This window comes from Trichoderma gamsii (genome assembly GCF_001481775.2).
Source record: "Trichoderma gamsii strain T6085 chromosome Unknown Scaffold_14.2, whole genome shotgun sequence".
In the NCBI taxonomy this organism is placed as follows: domain Eukaryota; kingdom Fungi; phylum Ascomycota; class Sordariomycetes; order Hypocreales; family Hypocreaceae; genus Trichoderma; species Trichoderma gamsii.
The window spans coordinates 440,422-459,331 of NW_020171351.1; the positions used below are offsets into that span (position 1 = coordinate 440,422).

Genomic DNA, 18,910 nt, shown 5'->3' on the forward strand with positions numbered 1-18,910 from the left:
CGGCGGCGCAGATACATGGCCGCGATCTAGAAGCCCACCCGTATAAGCATTGGCATGAGGAGGTACCTGCTTCAGATTCTCGGAACAATGTCCCCGTATGCAGCGCCTGGTTTCTTCATCCGGCACATCACCGCTATCATCGCTCTCGGTACATGATGTGTCCGAGCAGTTATCCGAAGAGCAAGAATCGGTGTCGGAGTAAGAGCAGATGGATTCCTTCAGAGCACGGCAAGCCTTTGAAACAGCCTTGTCAATCTCCTTTTTTGGCGGAACTCCATGTCGAGGTGACAATCTACGTGGCGTAGAGCGTAGATGACGAATATCAGAGCGTGCTGAATGGCCCTTCTGACCATCCTTCACAAAACTCTCTTTCACAACCACTTTTTTGCGTACTTCTTCAACGGTAATTTCTTCATAGTCATAGTCTCCCCCAGCGCTCTGCCTCCTTCTCTTCTTTGAAATATTGTAGGGCGGCATTGCTCTAGTTACTGTCAGTCTCTTCATCTTTAGATCGCCTCGTTTGAACGGAAAAGAACGGTACGCTTATAAAAAGTGGCTGCAGTCGGACGAGCATCCAACAAAGTCTGCTAGATAAGTCCTGTTAAGAAATTATTTACCCAGTTTTAAGATTCGGAATATCTAGGTGGTGTTTATCTTCATCAAGAGCACTGTACAAAAGAGGCAGGCAATCGATGTCGCCGTCGACCAGTATTATATATTGGGAGCAGAATACCCACATCTACGCTGGTCAGTTCAAACGACGGTGCTTCCATCGTTCACTGTTGGTTTATCGACAAAGGCTACCATCAACCAAGCAGTAAAACGCATGGTACATGCCCACCAATTAAAGCTCAAGGCAAACAAACAATGCCGCTTTTCTGCTCAGAAGCTGTGTTCAGCGGCATACTCATTTAGTTCATCGTGTCGACTCAAAGGTGGAAACCCCACACAGTAATCAGTTATTCATCATAACATGTTCACTTCTCTGTTCAAACTCACGCTTCCGCCAACAGTACCTAAACCCGCAACAAAAAGAAATTATTAGCTACGCTTTCGCTGCCTCGCCACGGTCTGATACGTCCACTGCGCAATTCAATTCTGTCGGATATGATAACAAGATCAGTTGAAATAGGCAAGATTGAGTTTAATTGGGCAGTGTACGGGGGTTATATATGCATGAAGTTTATCAATAGGGAGAGAAGTGAAATCTACGAGTCTACTACACACAAATCACGTTCAAACAGAAAGTTAGGAAATTGTATATGATAAGTATTCTTTATTCATTCATAACCACAGGCCTCCAAGCCATATCATACAGAAATCTGCATGTTTGACGGCTAGATGTTCGGGCCCTCGTCTTATCTCATGCACTCCGTCGCCGTAGCATTGCGTAAATAAAGCGTCTTGAAGAAAGGGGGGAGGCCAGCAAACAGATATGATGCTTCTGGAAACCCCCCTTTGTCATCATGAAAGAAAGAAAAAAAAGAAGGCAAAAGCAAGTACAAATGTAGAAGAGAGAAGAGTATGCGTCAAGTCCTGGGATAATACATCACTCAGACTTGTTGATGACATGCGATTAAATACACTTTTTTGCTCAAAAAAACAAGAAAAAATCCGGAAAGGGGATAAAAACGTTTCCCTCTTCTTCCACTCCATCAGATCCTGAAGACTATTTCTAAGGCTGCTGTCATTCCTCTTTCTTTGTCTATAAAATCACCAATCAAACGCCAATAGATGGATAAGGTCAGCTTTGTGTTTGCTGCCAGGATATCTCATGCGCAAATAATAATAATAATTCGAAACTGGGTGGGGAAAACCCCCCATCAACCAGAAAGGTAAGAAACCAAAATCAGATTTAGTTGTTCTTGGCCAAGCTCTGGAGGTTGACTAGCTCAGCATAGCGACCGTTCTTCTTCATCAGCTCAGGGTGAGTGCCAGCTTCGACAATGCGGCCCTGGTTGAACACGTAGATAACGTCCGCCTTCTGGATTGTGCTAAGACGGTGAGCCACGGCAATTGTCGTGCGACCCTTGGCGGCCTTGTCCAGAGCAGCTTGCACAACGTGTTCGGACTCGGAATCCAAAGCAGATGTGGCTTCATCAAGAAGCAGGATCTTGGGGTTGCGGATAAGTGCTCGGGCAATGGCAATTCGCTGCTTCTGGCCACCAGACAGCAGCGTGCCCTTGCTACCCACAACAGTGTTGAAACCCTCAGGCAAAGAAACAATAAAGTCATAGATGTTGGCTTCGCGGCAGGCATACTCAACGGCCTCGTCCGGAACATTCTCTTCGGCAGATCCAAGCAAGATATTTTCTTTGATAGTTCCCTGGTACAGTGTAGGCTCTTGGCTGACAAGCGCGATAAATGATCGATAATCGTTCAAGTTGAGGGTGCTAATCTCCTTACCATCCATGAAAACGCCACCGCTCAGAGGGTCATAGAATCGTTCCAAGAGAGCAATAGTAGTACTCTTACCACAGCCAGAGGCACCGACAAGAGCAACGTACTGTCCAGGTTGGATGGTCAAGTTCAAGCCTCGCAGAACTGGCTGCTCAGGGCGGGTCGGGTAGCGGAAATGGACGTCGCGAAACTCCAGTATACCATCGACTTGGGTCACGGGCTGGCCTTCCTCTGACCAGGTATCGATGGCGGGCTTGCGATCAAACAAAGTCTTCAACTCCTTGGCAGCGTGGTGTGCTTTTCCCATATCCGGGGCAAAAGAGAAAATCGTGCCAGCTGACTGGGCACCAAAGATGATGGCCATGAAGCAAAGGAAGAATTGGAACAGGTCATATTCGCCCTTTCCAATCAGGGTTCCACCATACCAGAAGCCCAGGGCGAAAATCAAGAAGACGAGTGACTGCGAAGCGGCGTACAAAGAGCTGGACTTCAACACAGACCTAAGACTTCGTCGCTGCTGTTCAGCAAGGGAATCGTGGTACATCCTCAAGACATCGTCCTCGCGGGTAAGAGCGGCTACAGTTCGGATGGCAGAGATAGCCTCGGAAGCAAAAGTGGCGGAGGAGGCATACGCTGCCTTGGAGCGCCTTTGGAAGTGGGCAAGCAGCCAGAAACGGAAGAAACCACATGCCAGCAAAAGGGGAATAGTAGCAGTAGAGACGAGCGCGAGCTTCCATCCAATGGAAACCGACACGACAATGGCAGTAATCAAGGTTGTCCACATCATGAGCAAAGTACCGAGCGTAGCACCACTAAGTCCAGCGACGTAAGTTGTCTCAGTCGAAAGGAAGGAAGTCAAAGCACCGGCAGTATTCTCGTCCTTGTCAAAGAAGGCAACATCTTGGCGCAACATTGAGCGGAAGGCACGGTCTCGAACACGGTGAACAAGACGCTCGGAACATTTAGCAAACAAGTAACCCTGAGCTGAGAAGGCGATGAACTGAACAAAGGCAAGCATCAAGAACATGGCACTCCAGAAATCCGAAGTCTTCTTGATGTGATGCGCATTCTCGGGGGTGATGGGCTGCGAAAGGGTGACGATTTGTTTGGCGAAGAAGACTGCAGACGTAGGGTTACCGCCACCGCAAATGGCAGAGAAAAAGAGACCAACAATCATCAGCTTCACCTCAGGACCGTTGAAAGAGGCAATCAGTTTAATAAGGGTCCACAAGCTATACTCCTTATCCTCTTCTTCCTTTCGCTTCTGCTGAAGGGCAATGCTTGAGGCGGACTTTTGTGTAGCTGATCGGTCGAGTTTGGCGACAATATCGTCATCGGGGTCGGCTTCGTACTCATCCTTGTTAGTAGTATGCTTGCGAATGAGGAGCTCGGTCTTTTCATCGATTTCTTCCTCTTCTTCGGCGGGCGTATCCTGAACAGCGACGGCAATCTTTTGGGCTGAAACAAGGTTGTAGTAGGCACCCTGTTTCTCGAGAAGCTCATCGTGGGTACCTTGTTCCACGATGCTGCCTTGAGACATGACGACGATGTTGTGAGCATCTTTGATGGTAGACAGTCTGTGGGCAATGGTGATGGTGGTTCGGCCTTGTGAAGCGGCTTCCAAAGCGGCCTGAACAACACCTTCGGACTTGGTATCAAGAGCAGAAGTGGCTTCATCCAGCAGCAAGATCTTAGGGTTCGATACGACAGCACGAGCAATAGCGATACGTTGCTTCTGACCACCAGACAACAGGAAACCACGTTCGCCAACGTTCGTCTCGTATCCTTCAGGGAGAGCAGAAATGAATTCGTGGGCATTGGCCTTGACAGCTGCTGCGGTAACAAGCTCGCGTTGCTTCTCCTCGCTCTCGTGTTCATGTGCTGTACCGATCAAACCGTGGCGGATATTGTTGTAGATGGAAGTTCCGAAGAGAGTAGGTTCCTGGCTGACAAGGGCCATTTGTTGACGTAGCCATCTGAGATTGAGCTTGCTAATGTCATGGCCATCAAGGTAGACTGTGCCTCCAACAGGGTCGTAGAATCTTTCAACCAAACCAACAATGGTACTCTTGCCAGATCCGGAGGCTCCAACCAAAGCAGTCGTTTTACCAGCAGGAATCTCGAGAGTGACGCCGTTCATGACCTTAACCTCGGGTCGGGATGGGTAAATGTGCTCAACATTTTCCAGACGAATGTTTCCTTGGAAGTTTTCAATCTTTTCGCCCTTGTCGTCACTGGGATCCAAAGGAGAGACTCGGTCGATGGTGTTGAAGATTTTGGCGGCGGCGGCAAGAGCAGTAGTGAAGGCCTGAATGTTGGGAGTAACGTTGCCGAGATTGAAGGCACCAATCATGACAGACATCATGATGATCAGGACCTTGGACAGCGGGATGATACCCTCGACGAGGAACTTGCTACCTTGCCAGAACGCAAGGCCGTAGTTGAGGTACAGAATCAGCATCATGCCGGCGACCATGACAGCCATGGAAGTCTTGACGCGAGATCCAAAGAACTCGGCCTTTTGAAGATGCTTGTCATACTGCTTGGCCAGGCGATCTTGAGTGCCAAAAGCAACGGCGTTTCGGACCGAGCTCAAAACTTCATCCGCCACGCTACCACCCTGAGCATAAGCCTCAAGGGAAGCCTTGTTGTGCTTGAGCATGATACTACCACCAGTGCCGACGTTGATAACCAAGGCGAAGACGGTGGAGGAGAGAATAAGAGTCAACTTCCAGTAGTTGATGAAGCCGATGACGAATGCAGTGACGAAGGTAGCAAGAGCAGCGAGGGTGAGAGAAACCTTTTCAGAGATACCATCCTGGATGAGATTGGTATCAGAGGTGATGCGCGTGGTAACTTCACCGGCACCGATCTTATCGAAGAAACCAATGTTCTGGCGCATGCAGCTCTCGAGATAGTGCTCACGAATCTTGGCAGCGATGTGCTCGCCAGTGTAAATGAAACCGACAGTGCAGATGTAGGTGACGATGAATTCTCCAATGGCCAAGTACACAAAGTAAAGGACAAAGTGGCTCAGCTTGCTAACAAATTGGTCATAGGTCATGGAGCCCTGGGAGTAGAAGTACTCCTGGAACACGTGTTGGAGGTTACCGAAGATGACGGTCATCAGAGGAATGGCGGCTCCAGAAGCAATGGCACAGATGGAGGAAACGAAGATGATGGCCAGATCGGTTCGAGACGAGTATCGGTAGACGGCCTTGACACCGGCCTTGAGCTCCGGGGTGTAGACCTGGCGCTTCAAGATCTCGGCCTGGTGTGGAGGCAGATGCGCGTAAAGCTCATCGATGTCGTCGGCCTTGGGAGCCGGAGGGGTGGGTACCTTGGAGTCCACCTTTTTCAGATCAGCATCGCGGCCGGCCCTGGATGAAAGCGTGGCATCGACATCGGAGGAGTTGCTGTGGCTTGAGGCTGGCGCCGATTCCACGCCTATGGGCGTTTTCTCGTCGGCAGACATGGTCGCTCAGTTGCGCGCCTGCTGCAGGCGGCTTTGGCGGAGGAACAGCGGCGTTTAGTGGTCGTGATGACACCAATGCGAGATGGACGGCAGTTCGATGCAATAGAAAACGGCAATATGTCGCTGCGTCGGCCGGGGGGAGAAAGCGAGATGAGATGGACGCTGTTACTCGCTGAATGAAACGAGTGTGGTGTGATACGGAGCTGAGATGCAAAGAAGAAGAAAAGAAAAACACAAAAAATTAAAAGTCCCTGCGATGCTGCGAGGGGCAAGTGAAAGAAGAGGCTACAGCGGGATATATAGCTCTTTTACAGAAGAACAAACACAAGCCAAGTGGCGAGGCCTGAAGATGTGATGCTCGGACTCCAGAAAATCGAGGCAGCAGCAGAAGAAGTACTTCGCGCCATGCTCTCGCGGGCCGGCCCCACTGCAGTTTAGCGGCAATAATGAAGCGCACCGGAAAGCGTGAAAGCCGTCCCTACCAGGGTATGTACCCGTTACAAGCGCGAGCGGAGCCGTTTCTTTTCGTCGCTGCCTCATTCAGCGTTCACATTGCCCGAAGAGGCTTAGCTTATCGTCAGGTGCGGGATACAGAGCTTGCGCCGCACCGTATTTCGTATAATGAGGCGGGTACCCAGTACTTGCCTGTGCTACTGGAGTCCCGCAAATAGGTACGAAAGGCACACGTACAAGGACGACACGACGACGCATTCCAGCCACCGGCGCAAGAGACTTGACTTCACCCCCTCCGAGCCAGAGGGAAAACACAAAACAAGGCATCCATTTTCGCAGCAGCTAACGGGTTCCAGTAGGGCCCCGCGAAGATACTGTAGGGCGGGCGCTGACCGAAAAGCAGGGGGCGGGCATGGCGTTGGCGAGATGAAGGTCTTTGTTTTAGCACTGAAGATTCGAATAGGAGTTTGGGAGGATCAATTGAAGGCTACTACTACCTAGTATCTCAAGCCCGGTCCACCCAAGGATACGGGTGTTTCTCGCTTAGACCGGCCAGGGGAGCTTTTTCTCGACAGTACAAGGCGCCGCGTCTCGGAGGCTCTTGCTGTGAAAACTTGTTTCTCCCTTGTGCGATGACTCTTTTTTCCCCTGTGTTTGGCCTGAAAGTTGCTCATAGTTATCAATGGCGAGCCTTCGGAGTCACTTTGGCTCAGCAGGATGACACTGCATGTAATGAGTGCAAAAGTACCTATACCATCAGCAGACATTGAAAGTACCAGTACCCTCCACACGACAAGGAGCTGATTTCGCCCACAGCACCCCTCGAGCTAGTCCCTGCTTAGCAACGAATACGCATCGCGCTAGGCTAGCCGGGCAATAGTGGGCGAGGTGCCCTGTAAATCTCCCTGTGGCTCGTGAAGGTACCGCGACCCTTGGCATCAACGTCGAATATCGTCAATTTGCAATAACGGTGCATGTCGTACTCATGTATCATGATATTACGCAGATTCACAGCTGATCGTGCGTACTACATGCTCTTGTCTAGGAATCTACGCTTTTCACTGCTCTCAGAGGCTACCAGCATATGACTCGGCGCCTGTCGTGGCCCGTATTTAGTTGTGCGAGTACGCGTATCTCGGTGCTCACGCTGGCGAGATTCGTGGCATCTGACCAGTACACGGACGTTGTTGATACGCCCAGCAGAAAAAGGTAGCACCAGTGCAACGGGCGTTTGCAAATGATGTCTCTGTATATGTGATGAGTGAGTATTGATGACATGATGACCACGATAGTGAATAGCATTTTGATTCAAGGCGAGGGGTAGTAGTGGTGAAGATCTGGTGGTTATCGTATGGCCAGTGTATGAATGTACATGTACATTCAAGCCCCCCCGCGACGATCTAAGCCATCTCGCTTTTATCAATCTAGGTGATTGCCAAACAGGGCAAGAAAAATACGTACTGCTACGGCCTGCACCTTCGAAAATAAAGAAAATAAAGAATAATGCGCATAATGCTGCTGCAGTACCATTACGTCTTTGTCTTTCATCATTGACTCATTTACCGGTGGCAACGATAACACCTGCTCACGCTCTTTAGCACCAGCGTCTCCAAGTATGGAGCGCTATGACTCCTGATTTCGAGAACTTCGGGTCGCAGCCCGAGCCCGAATCCCGAAGGCATCACGATTGTAGCCTCAGCCACGAGCAAGGCCGGGGTGGTCACTTCTCGAACGATGTTTGGTCCCAAATTCGGCCTTCCAGTCGGCGTGGGACCCCAGCTGATATCTACTAGCCCCGCGTCCTATTTTCACAGAAGGCCCCTCCTATCTTATTTAGCATCTTATGTAATTGACGCGCCGCAATCTGTTTCGAATACATGTATTTTGCAACCTGGAAACCATGTGTATGGCACATCTACAGTACCTGTGATACGGAAATAACAATCCATGATTTACAGCCAGCTGATAGCTTGATTTTCCTGTGGAAAGCATCTGCCTTTTAGGGGCAATTCCAGCTGACTCTGGACCTTGAAGGATAAAAGTTAAAGTTTGCTTGTATAGCCCTCGCATTGAAGAAGGTATCCGAACTCCAGACCGCCCAAAGCAAAAAAGCGATTGGCGGTTTTACGTAGGGGTAATCATCCCTTTACTTACCGCTCAGCAGTAGAATAGGAGTGCTGTTGTCTGGCGCAAGGCGTATTGATACGCAGATAAAGCACTTTTTGCAAAGCCGTATTTTCAATCAATTCACGTCATCTAGAAGGCTGAGAAAAGGTGTAGTGAATGGCATCGGATAGCCACTCTATGCAATCTAATTACTATTCGATCTAAATTTAGGTGTGCGTTTCTTGTCAGCAAAAATTGCCATTTACAATATGGATTAGCTCGAGCTCAACCAACCAATCAATGCTCAACAAAGGTTCAAGATCCAACCCATTGCCACGATGCAGTTCATTGATTTGCAGCGCAGGGTTTATTCTGCAATGCTGTTGTTTATCGAGCCTCGCAATTCCGGTTACCGAATCCCGCTGGCCTAGCTCAAAGCTGGCACCCCAGGCTTTCGAATCCCGACATTAAGAGCACAAGCTGCTTGCGCTTGCACCTAGCGCTAATGCTAGCATTTAATGGCTGTATGGAGATTCAACCGCTGTAAGTAGAGCTACCTGGGCGTGTACCATGCCGCTGCAGAAAAGGTAATCTGGCGATAGCCATGCGCTATCAAGGATGGAGTATCAGCGCCATGGATCAATTCCTTCGGACGGAGTCCTGCTACAGTCCGACAGTCGAGGATTTGCGGGCAAGGCTGATGTGTCATACGGGCAGTAAAGCATGTTCGTAAGTGGCAATAGCTCGTCATCCACGCATCTCTATCTCGGCTTTATTTGACTCGGCCAGCACAACACCAATATGAAATCCGTTTCGGAAGGATCGCACAGAATACAGCAGATTGGACATCAGGCTCCAAGTTAACGTTTCAGTTATTCCATTTTACTTGTACCTATTCTTTCATTTTTTGAAAACCGAATATCCCCTGCCAGGCACCCAGATCAGGCATCAACCCGTGAAAGTAAGTCAAGTCTGCCTCAAAGCCTATCAAATGAGTATGCTCGATGCTTCAGCCATACCCATGTTTGTGCCTCTAGTGCTGTTACATACAATGCAACATTGCCAGTAGCCTCTACCGGCGGTCGTCCTGTACGGCCCCATCCGGGCTGTCAACACCCCGCTACCTCCGGCATTCGCTGCCGTAAATCCGTATTGATGGGGTGACGTTGTGATATCACAACATCAGCAACCATCCCAACCAGCAGCTAAAAGCACTGCATTATAGAGTCTTGGTGACGAGATGATGCTCAATGCCGGCAAACGCTAGCTTACATGAATGCTCTCAATCCCGAGCTGAAACATCCAATCAGGAATATCAAATGGTTTCGTGGTCTAGTTGGTCATGACATTTCGTTAACAACATCTGTTGACACCACCGAAAAGGTCCCCGGTTCGAGCCCGGGCGAGATCATTCCTTTTTCCCCTTTTCCGTCTCATAAACGCCTTGATTCATGTTGTTTTCTTTTTCTTTTTCTATATCCACAAAAATCTTATCTGCCTATTCGCGAGCGTAGAATGAACGGCGGAGTTCCGCCGTGTATGGATGCCCAAATCGCCCCTCCAACTCCCAACCATCTCGCCACAGATTACGAATGCTTAATTTAGAAACGGAGTAGACGAGACATGAAAGGAGTCGCAACTATGGAAATGTAGTTTGGAATGGAGCTTTGAATCCCGTCTTTGCCCATCATGCCTTCGCTAATGGGTGTGGTTGGTGTACAACGCCGCCACCACCAATATTCAATTTCATAACTGAAAATGTAGGCTCGCTCAGGGGTCGAATACGCCTGTCTGATACGCAAGAACGGCAAATCTCGAGCAATAATTTCATTTCTCTCTTTTTCTCTCAAACTTCAATGTCTATCCCATCGTCAGTCTTTCCACAATGTTGCTGCCTACCCTCCCCTTTTTTGTTTCAAAACACCATTTAATTCAGCTGCCTAAAAGCAAACATGGCCCTCCATTTCGCATCTGTCTACTACTAAAAGCAGCATATACCATTACTTAATGACTATTGTAAGTTCGTAACGTACTTGTGTCAAGGTAAAGCAGAAAGGGGGGTAGCCGTATCAACCGTCTAAATTGTGAATCCAGCCGCGAACCGTGTGAACCAACCAACCAGAGTCACAGAGAAAATCAAACCTTTCCAAGAATACCCCTTTGAGCCTTTCAGCTCATAAATGACGAGTGTCCCCACTTGCTCTGCATGCAAATTATCATCATGTAGTATCTTTTACTCAATCGAGGTTGCTCCAGTCAGACTATTAAAGGGGCGCAGCGGATTCTCATCATTCCAACACGGAAGAAATGAAACGAGTCATATCTCCATTACCGGCGAATCCGAACTCAAGAGACGTTTATTGGTGTAGAGCAAGCCTCGTCAGCATCTTGGCGGCGTCTACTGATTACCTGTTCTGCGCTGATTCTGTATTCGAGCTCTAATAATTGCTAGCTGGGCTCCTAAATTTGCTCTTCGAGATTCCGTGCGATTTGTTTGGGCCCCCGTGCCGTTCGTTTGAGCTCCCGTGCTGTCCGTTTCGGTATTGACCCTTTCATTTTCTTGCCGAGTGTCATGACGCTCAATTCTTGGCCAGTCAGCGTCGACTTCGTGCCGCTGCGATCGCCGTGGAAATTGCCAGCCCAAAGCGCCCACTTGACGTTGACCAGACACCTGTTGTATATACACACGCTTAGAACCATTGTACTTGCAGATTAATGCTTGTAGAATGCTCACCGATGATTGGCCATTGGTCAAAGCTGCCGAGACACCATGCACGTATGTTTGCTGTTGAGGTGTGAAGAGAGCCCGTAACGTCTTCTCTCCAAGGATGTCAAAGTTTTCGACCTGATCCAGCTTTTGAGTCAGTAGGTCAATTAATCGGGCTCTTCAAGCTATGCGACGATCTACCTCTTGTCCTCTATGGCGTCTTACGCAAGCAGCCTGGAATTCTATGCCTGTATTAATTGCACGAATGGGCAACTGAATAATCCTTAGACCGGGTCTAATCAAATGTAAGAGAAGAGGAGAAAATCAGTATACCAGGTGGCAGATTTGACTTTCAAGGGTACACTTGAAGCAACCAAGACCCATCGAATCTAAACCGATTTGTCAATGCCACACTTAGTTAACGCATAGATATGGCCACTGTGAGTACCGGTATGTTGAGTGTAGCAAGGGAAATGCTGTCTCGGCGGCTTCGAAGTAAGACGAAGAACACATTCGACACACGGTATCTCTTGCATCGTTATATTATCCCTCTCCATTTTGATATCTGCAATCTAGAGATAGCTGGATAAGAATTGCACCGGATATGAAAAAGTAAAAAAAAAAAAAGCACAAGGCTCGGTGAGAAAAAGCAGAGGGAGAAGACAAGGCGATTTTGTCGACGTAAAAAGTTGGCTGTGAGTATTGACAGTAGATTGTGCAAGACCCAGGGAGGAAGCGTTTGTGCTACCCTTGAAAGAATACACTCGGCAAAAAGTGTGTCTAATCTTGTCTACGTATAAATAACATGAAGCTTTACAGTGAGAGAGAAAGAAAGAAGAAAGAAGGCACATGATGCGTGACTGCGCTTTGGCTCATTGAGTAGTAACTCTAGGTTTAGTACTGCTCTTAACTGCATTTGCCATTTTGCAGAGAGATTTGGCAGGTTCAGTGCTGTTTTTTTTATCTGCTGTGTATTAGTTGTAACCACAGTTACCTACCTACCTAGGCTTGGTAAAACGATGACTGTATGGTATAGGTCCTTGATGCAGCTTTTGATGTGTTAAAATGCAGTTGCATGTAATTGATGGACTGGAAATACTGTTACAAAGTTGACCCTCACAAGCTGTTAGATCTTACCAAGGCTGAATGTAATGTGCATCTACTAGGTACCTGAGTGAAAACTTGCATATCTACCGCTCCTTTACTAGGTACTAATTGCTAGGCAGTACTGTGCTCTGTGCTTGGACAATCAGCCTTGCGGTGCTTGGCTGCTGCAAAGACTCGAAGATGGCTTCTATTCTCCATTTCCAAATCGGGACTTTGGACCAATGGCGGGGCGTACCAGAAACCGGCAGCGATCAACTGGCTGAGTGAGGGGCAGCTCTAATGCCTGTCTGCTGCATCTGAACGGCTGCAACTTTTTCGATCTGGCCGATTTTTGGGGGCCGTCTGCATCTGTGATACCGTCTCTCATAATAGCAATCAAATGATTTATAACTGAAAACAAGCCACCGATCCTCTCCCTCTGCAGGGCATCAACTTTTACACTCGCCCCGTCCAAAACGTCACTTTTGCCATCTCCGCAGCTACTAATTGTAATTGATAAGCTCACCCTTGCAGCGCTTGCGACCCACCCCACTAAAATTCCCTTCGTCGCCCTCGAAAGCATGAAAGTTTTCCTCGTGAATCGCTACTTCGGTCGCAACGTTCGCGGCTGGATCGCAACTTGACTTTCCCCTTCTTTTCATCCCATCTTCGTCTCTAGAGGCTCGTTGGTGCACAGTCGCCCCTTTTTGATGTCTCACCAACGCTTATGAGAGCTCTTTACTCTGCCGCTGGCCAGCTCCAGCGAGCTCCGATTGCAAGCTTTGTTCGGCTTGCTCGCCACCAAGGACGCCAGAGTGTTTGGAGAAGAGCGCCGTCGCGATGGCTCGCAACTCTCACCCAGGAGTCTGAGTCGAAGGACTTAAGATCGCTGTCTTGTAAGCCTATTTGCGACACTGTTTGCAATCGGGATTGGTAGCTAACGGCGCAACACCAGTGCCTTCGACGTCGCGATACAACGAAGTTGGTGTACAGCAACTCAGCGAATACATCTTCCCTCAGATATTTCCAAACGGCTCCAACCCTCCGCCCGAAGACCTAGTGAGATTGTCTGTGGATCATTTGAAGCGCCATGAGCTCTATGGCAAGAATACAGATGCTTCCAGCCCCATTGCCTTTGACCTCCCTAAACTTCACGGTGACACCCTCGACGAACACTTCTATAAGCTTGGAATTGATTGCGCTGGTTCGCATTTGCAGTACGCCAAGGAGTTCGCTTGCGCAAATGTCCCCCTGAGGCCGAAAAGATGGATGCGACAAAGCGGGTGGACAAAATACTATCCTGATGGCCGGACAGAGTCGGTAGAAGCGCCTAATGAAGAGATGCTGTGTTTTGACACAGAGGTCATGTGGAAAGAAAGCCCATATGCAGTAATGGCTTGCGCAGTCAGTCCTACGGCCTGGTATTCTTGGTTATCTCCTTGGCTGCTGGGCGAATCGACCGAGGACAAGCATCTGATACCATTGGGGGATCCGACCACCGACCGCATCGTCGTTGGGCACAATGTCGGCTATGACAGAGCAAGAATTTTGGAAGAATACAACCTGAAGCAGACTAGGACCGGATTTCTCGATACCATGTCCTTGCACGTTGCCGTAAATGGCATGTGCTCACAACAACGCCCGACCTGGGTGAAAGCAAAGAAGAATCGAGAGACCAGAGAGAGGATAGCGGGCGAAACCGTCGATCACGGCATGGTTGAGCTTTTGAGTAACTCAAGTATGCACGAAGAAGAGGAGTTATGGGTAGAGAAGAGCTCAATCAACTCTCTTCGAGATGTGGCCAAGTTTCATCTTAATGTCACCATCGACAAGGCAATACGGGATGATTTCGGTGAATTAGACCGCGACGGTGTGATGGAGAAACTGGATCAACTTCTCGAATACTGCGCTGCGGATGTGTCTGTTACTCATAGGGTGTATCAAGCCATCCTACCCAGCTTCTTGGAAGTTTGCCCGCATCCAGTTAGCTTTGCAGCTCTACGGCACCTGTCTTCTGTCATTTTACCGGTTAATGATACTTGGAACTCCTACATTGCCAATGCAGAGGCCACATACCAGAAACTCTCTGCGTCGGTTCATGAAAGATTGGTGGCATTGGCAGAGAAAGCTTTGGAAATAAAAGATCACCCCGAGATCTGGCAAAACGACCCTTGGATGATGCAGCTAGACTGGTCCGGCCAAGAGATCAGAATGGTCAAGGGGAAACGAAAGAACGATCCGCCGAGGCCAGCTGCAAGACAAAAGAAGCCGGGCATGCCGAAATGGTACAAAGATCTCTTTGCCAAAAATGACGCCCCCATTAACCTGTCAATACGGACTCGCATTGCGCCTTTGCTGCTGAAGCTGGCTTGGGATGGGCATCCGTTATTCTGGTCCAACCAATATGGTTGGGTATTTCGAGTTGATCCGGATGCTGTGTCCACTTACACTGCGAAGCTCATGTCAGAATGCCTCTTTGATGACTCTGACCCGGATTTGCGCGACGATTACAAACACTCTTACTTTAAACTTCCACATAAAGATGGGCCTACTGCTCGCTGCGCCAATCCCATGGCAAAGGGGTATCTAAATTACTTTGAAAATGGTACCCTTTCATCCGAGTATGAATATGCCAAGGAAGCGCTGGAAATGAATGCATCATGCTCATACTGGATGAGTGCGCGTGATAGAATTATGTCGCAAATGGTTGTCTATGAGAAGGATTTGCCTGAGGCCAAGAAGGATGGAGAGAATACTCAAGGCTTTATATTGCCTCAAATTGTCCCCATGGGTACCATTACTCGGCGAGCGGTCGAGAATACCTGGCTAACGGCAAGCAATGCCAAGAAGAACCGTGTTGGATCCGAGTTGAAATCCATGGTCAAGGCTCCAGCTGGCTACTGCTTTGTCGGTGCCGATGTAGACTCAGAAGAGCTTTGGATTGCAAGTCTAGTAGGCGATGCGACCTTCAAAATCCACGGCGGAAACGCCATCGGCTTTATGACTCTCGAGGGTACCAAAGCAGCAGGCACGGACCTACATTCGCGGACAGCATCGATTTTGGGCATCTCTAGAAACCAAGCCAAAATCTTCAATTACGGGCGCATTTACGGAGCTGGGCTCAAGTTTGCAGCTACTCTCTTACGACAGTTCAACCCCAAGCTGTCTGAGGCCGAGACTACGGAGATTGCACAGAGGCTGTATGCCAATACCAAGGGCATCAAGACCAATCGAAAGACGATAAACAAGCGCCTGTTTTGGAGAGGGGGGACGGAATCTTTTGTATTCAATAAACTGGAAGAATTCGCCGAACAGGACTGGGCCAGGACACCGGTGTTGGGAGCGGGAATCACACAGGCGCTCATGAGCCGCTTTGTGAGCAAAGGCGGTTACTTGCCTTCTCGCATCAACTGGGCTATTCAGTCATCGGGCGTCGACTATCTCCATTTACTGATTGTCTCGATGGATTACTTGATCCGTCGCTTCAATCTCGACGCTCGGCTGGCCATCTCAGTTCACGACGAGGTTCGATACCTGGTGAAGAGTGAAGATAAGTACAAGGCAGCGCTTGCACTCCAAGTAGCAAACATTTGGACTCGAGCCATGTTTGCACAGCAAGTAGGGATTAACGACCTCCCCCAATCCTGTGCATTCTTCTCTGCTATCGATATCGATCACGTTCTCCGCAAAGAAGTCGACATGGACTGCATTACGCCAAGTCATCCCGATGCAATCCCTCCTGGCGAAAGTCTAGATATCCAGACTCTCTTGGCTATGGGTTCCGAGGCACAGCTTGATTCGTCCGTCGTTCCGGATCCTAGATTCGCCCCCAAGCTGGATGATATTTCCTATACGCCGCGCACGCCTGTTATGCAGAAACTTCAGGATTCGTCGGGAAGCAGTACTCAGTTTATTAGAGCTCAGATTGCGAGCGATGAAACGGAGCTGCAGGATATTATCAAAGAGATTCGCGGCGTCACACTGTCGAAACCGCGGACGCCTACACAATCGAAACCGCGAGCAGCACCAAAGCCGCGAGCAGCACCGAAGCCGCGAGCAGCACCGAAGCCGCGAGCAGCACCGAAGCCGCGAGCAGTATCGTTGAAGGGCGTGCTTCCGTTCAATGCAAAGAACCCCCCTCAGGGGCATAATGCGCCATCATCGTTCCCTTCGGAACGTGATGTCATACCTCTGGGTTCGCCGATACAAGATTCCGAGACATTGGCTTTCAAATACCAAGGTGAGGGCCAATACACGAAGAGTAAAATGGCTTGGGTTAAGCCTTAGAAGAGAGTTCTACTGGGTCGATATGGTGTACGATATGAGTGCAATTATCAAAACAGACAAGGGATGATGTAAACATGTATAACAGCTGGCTTGCTTTTTCTCGGATTTTGCTGAAAAATTATGGAATGGCTTGGAGTTGAGCGTATGACTACTGGTGTTTTCTTTAGGGGGTAGAGGATTATGGTTTTTTGGCAATCTTTTCGTGATAAAAGGTGGAACATTACTTAGGTACCTACCTGTACTGGATTGTCGCTTACTATTACGACTGTACTAGGTATCTACTATGTCTAGATGTGTAAGAGTGTACGAATAGGAAAAAGAAAATACAAAAGTGCAATGTAACATTTTGTCAGAATAATCTGATGCCTCTATGTATCCAAGCTACGGAACCCAAAAAAAAAAAAAAAAAAAAAAAAAAAAGTGAGTCGACATATGAAAGGCAATACTACACGCGCCAGTGTTCCAGGAATCAGACTTGCAGCGCTGTGGATGTTATTTTGATGTATGTGTTTATCCAATTCACAGTCTCTGTTATTTTTATTTGCAAACCCATTGGATACATTCTGGGCTAGATTATGCCTTATGAGGCTGAGCGCTGCCGCGCCAACTTGATTTATGTATGCATGTGTGCCTAGAATAACAGGGTCTTTTCTGCCCGATATAACTGCATGTGCCCAGCGACCTGACAATGTCTTTCCATCAAGGCGATCAGAACGCCTATCAACCCATCGATTCACCATCTGCAGCCAATACACAAATGCTAAAGCGGTCTTAATTGCATCCCTTAATACGAAAACGAAACGGTGCAAGTGACAAGCATTTGTACAAGATGGAAAGCGCATCCTCTAGAAAACGCAAACAGGCTGATATCCGCATACAGAAAAGAAGCGACGAGTATACAGTGGGATGGATTTGCGCCATATGCACTGAATATACCGCCGCGCAAGCTGCCCTTGATGAGGAGCATGAGAGGCCCGACGATATGGCGCCAGGCGACCATAACGACTACACAGTCGGCCGCATGGGGAAGCACAATGTTGTTATTTCCGTTTTGCCGGATGGAGAATACGGAACAGATTCCGCGGCACTCGTCGCAAGCAATATGCTACATTCTTTCGCCAATATCAAGGTCGGGCTGATGGTTGGCGTTGGTGGCGGTGCGCCGAGTGAAAAGCGTGATATTCGCTTGGGCGACATTGTGGTCAGCGCTTCTCGTGAGGGACATAGCGGCATATTGCAATACGACTTTGGCAAGATGGTACAAGGCGAACCGTTTCAACTAACGCGAGTATTGAACCAATCGCCAAGGATCTTACGAGCAGCGGTAAACGGGCTTGAATCTCAATATCAACGCAAAGGCTATGATCAGCTGAGAAGAATAATTGACGATATTCTCCAAAGCAATCCGAAGTTACAAAGAAAATTTGGTCGTCCAGATGTTACCAGTGACAGGCTGTATCGCAGCGAGATTATACATCCTACCGACGGCATCAACACACCAGATTGTTCAGTTTCCTGCGGTGATGATCCTTCAAAGCTGACTACACGGCCCAGGCGAGTCGCAGACGAGAGCTCGCCTGTTGTTCATTACGGATTAATTGCCTCTGCAAATACGCTCATGAAAGATGCCGTGCTGCGTGATAAGCTCGCACTGGAGAAGAATATTCTATGTTTCGAAATGGAAGCTGCCGGCCTTATGAATCAATTCCCCTGCTTAGTGGTTAGAGGAATATGCGACTACTCAGATTCGCATAAGAACAAACAGTGGCAAGGGTATGCCGCAATAGCAGCAGCAGCCTACGCAAAGGATATCCTCCATCGAATCCCTCTGAAAGACATCGGCACACTACAAAGAGTAATCAGAGAAGAAAAGGCACAAATTCCAAGCGATGAGCAGAAACAAGAGTTGCTCAAATCTCTGAAGTTTGATCAGCATAAGGATCGCCATGATAATATCAAAGCCGCCCACCCCGATACATGCAAATGGCTACAAGAAAGCGTTGAGTATCTTGACTGGCTGAACCCTGACAAGATTCGTGATCATCATGGATTCTTATGGATTAAAGGCAAACCTGGAGCTGGGAAATCCACAATTATGAAGTCTGCGCCCTTGACTGCCCGGAAAGATATGAGAAAAAGGATTATTATCTCTTTCTTTTTCAACGCACGGGGAGACAGCTTGGAGAAATCCACCATTGGGATGTACCGATCACTATTGCTACAGCTACTTCAACATATACCAGCCCTTCAAGACAAATTAGACTTGTCTGATTTCATCAAAAATCACGACACAGATTATCGATGGCATATCGCGAGCCATTAAAATCTTTATTCCACCAAGCAATCGGAAACATACAAAAATCCAAAGTGATGTGTCTTATTGACGCTCTGGATGA

The 18,910-nt window shown here is 48.5% G+C and overlaps 3 protein-coding genes across 3 annotated transcripts; 2 read left to right on the forward strand and 1 right to left on the reverse strand.

The window, feature by feature from the left end:
- Positions 1-1,855: 1,855 nt before the first annotated feature.
- On the reverse strand, positions 1,856-5,875 carry TGAM01_v204824 (ATP-binding cassette, subfamily B (MDR/TAP), member 1; the record flags this gene model as incomplete). Its single annotated transcript, XM_018801477.1, has 1 exon — positions 1,856-5,875. One exon carries the CDS (start codon positions 5,873-5,875, stop codon positions 1,856-1,858), a length of 4,020 nt encoding a protein of 1,339 aa, XP_018665270.1.
- Positions 5,876-12,954: 7,079 nt separating this feature from the next.
- TGAM01_v204825 (DNA polymerase gamma, mitochondrial) lies at positions 12,955-16,514 on the forward strand (the record flags this gene model as incomplete). Its single annotated transcript, XM_024549516.1, has 2 exons — positions 12,955-13,123; positions 13,183-16,514. The coding sequence occupies 2 exons, from the start codon at positions 12,955-12,957 to the stop codon at positions 16,512-16,514; spliced, it is 3,501 nt and encodes a 1,166-aa protein (XP_024405746.1).
- An 829-nt stretch (positions 16,515-17,343) lies between these two features.
- TGAM01_v204826 (hypothetical protein) lies at positions 17,344-18,837 on the forward strand (the record flags this gene model as incomplete). The annotated part of the gene is made up of 1 exon (XM_018801475.1): positions 17,344-18,837. One exon carries the CDS (start codon positions 17,344-17,346, stop codon positions 18,835-18,837), a length of 1,494 nt encoding a protein of 497 aa, XP_018665268.1.
- Between the last annotated feature and the right edge of the window lie 73 nt (positions 18,838-18,910).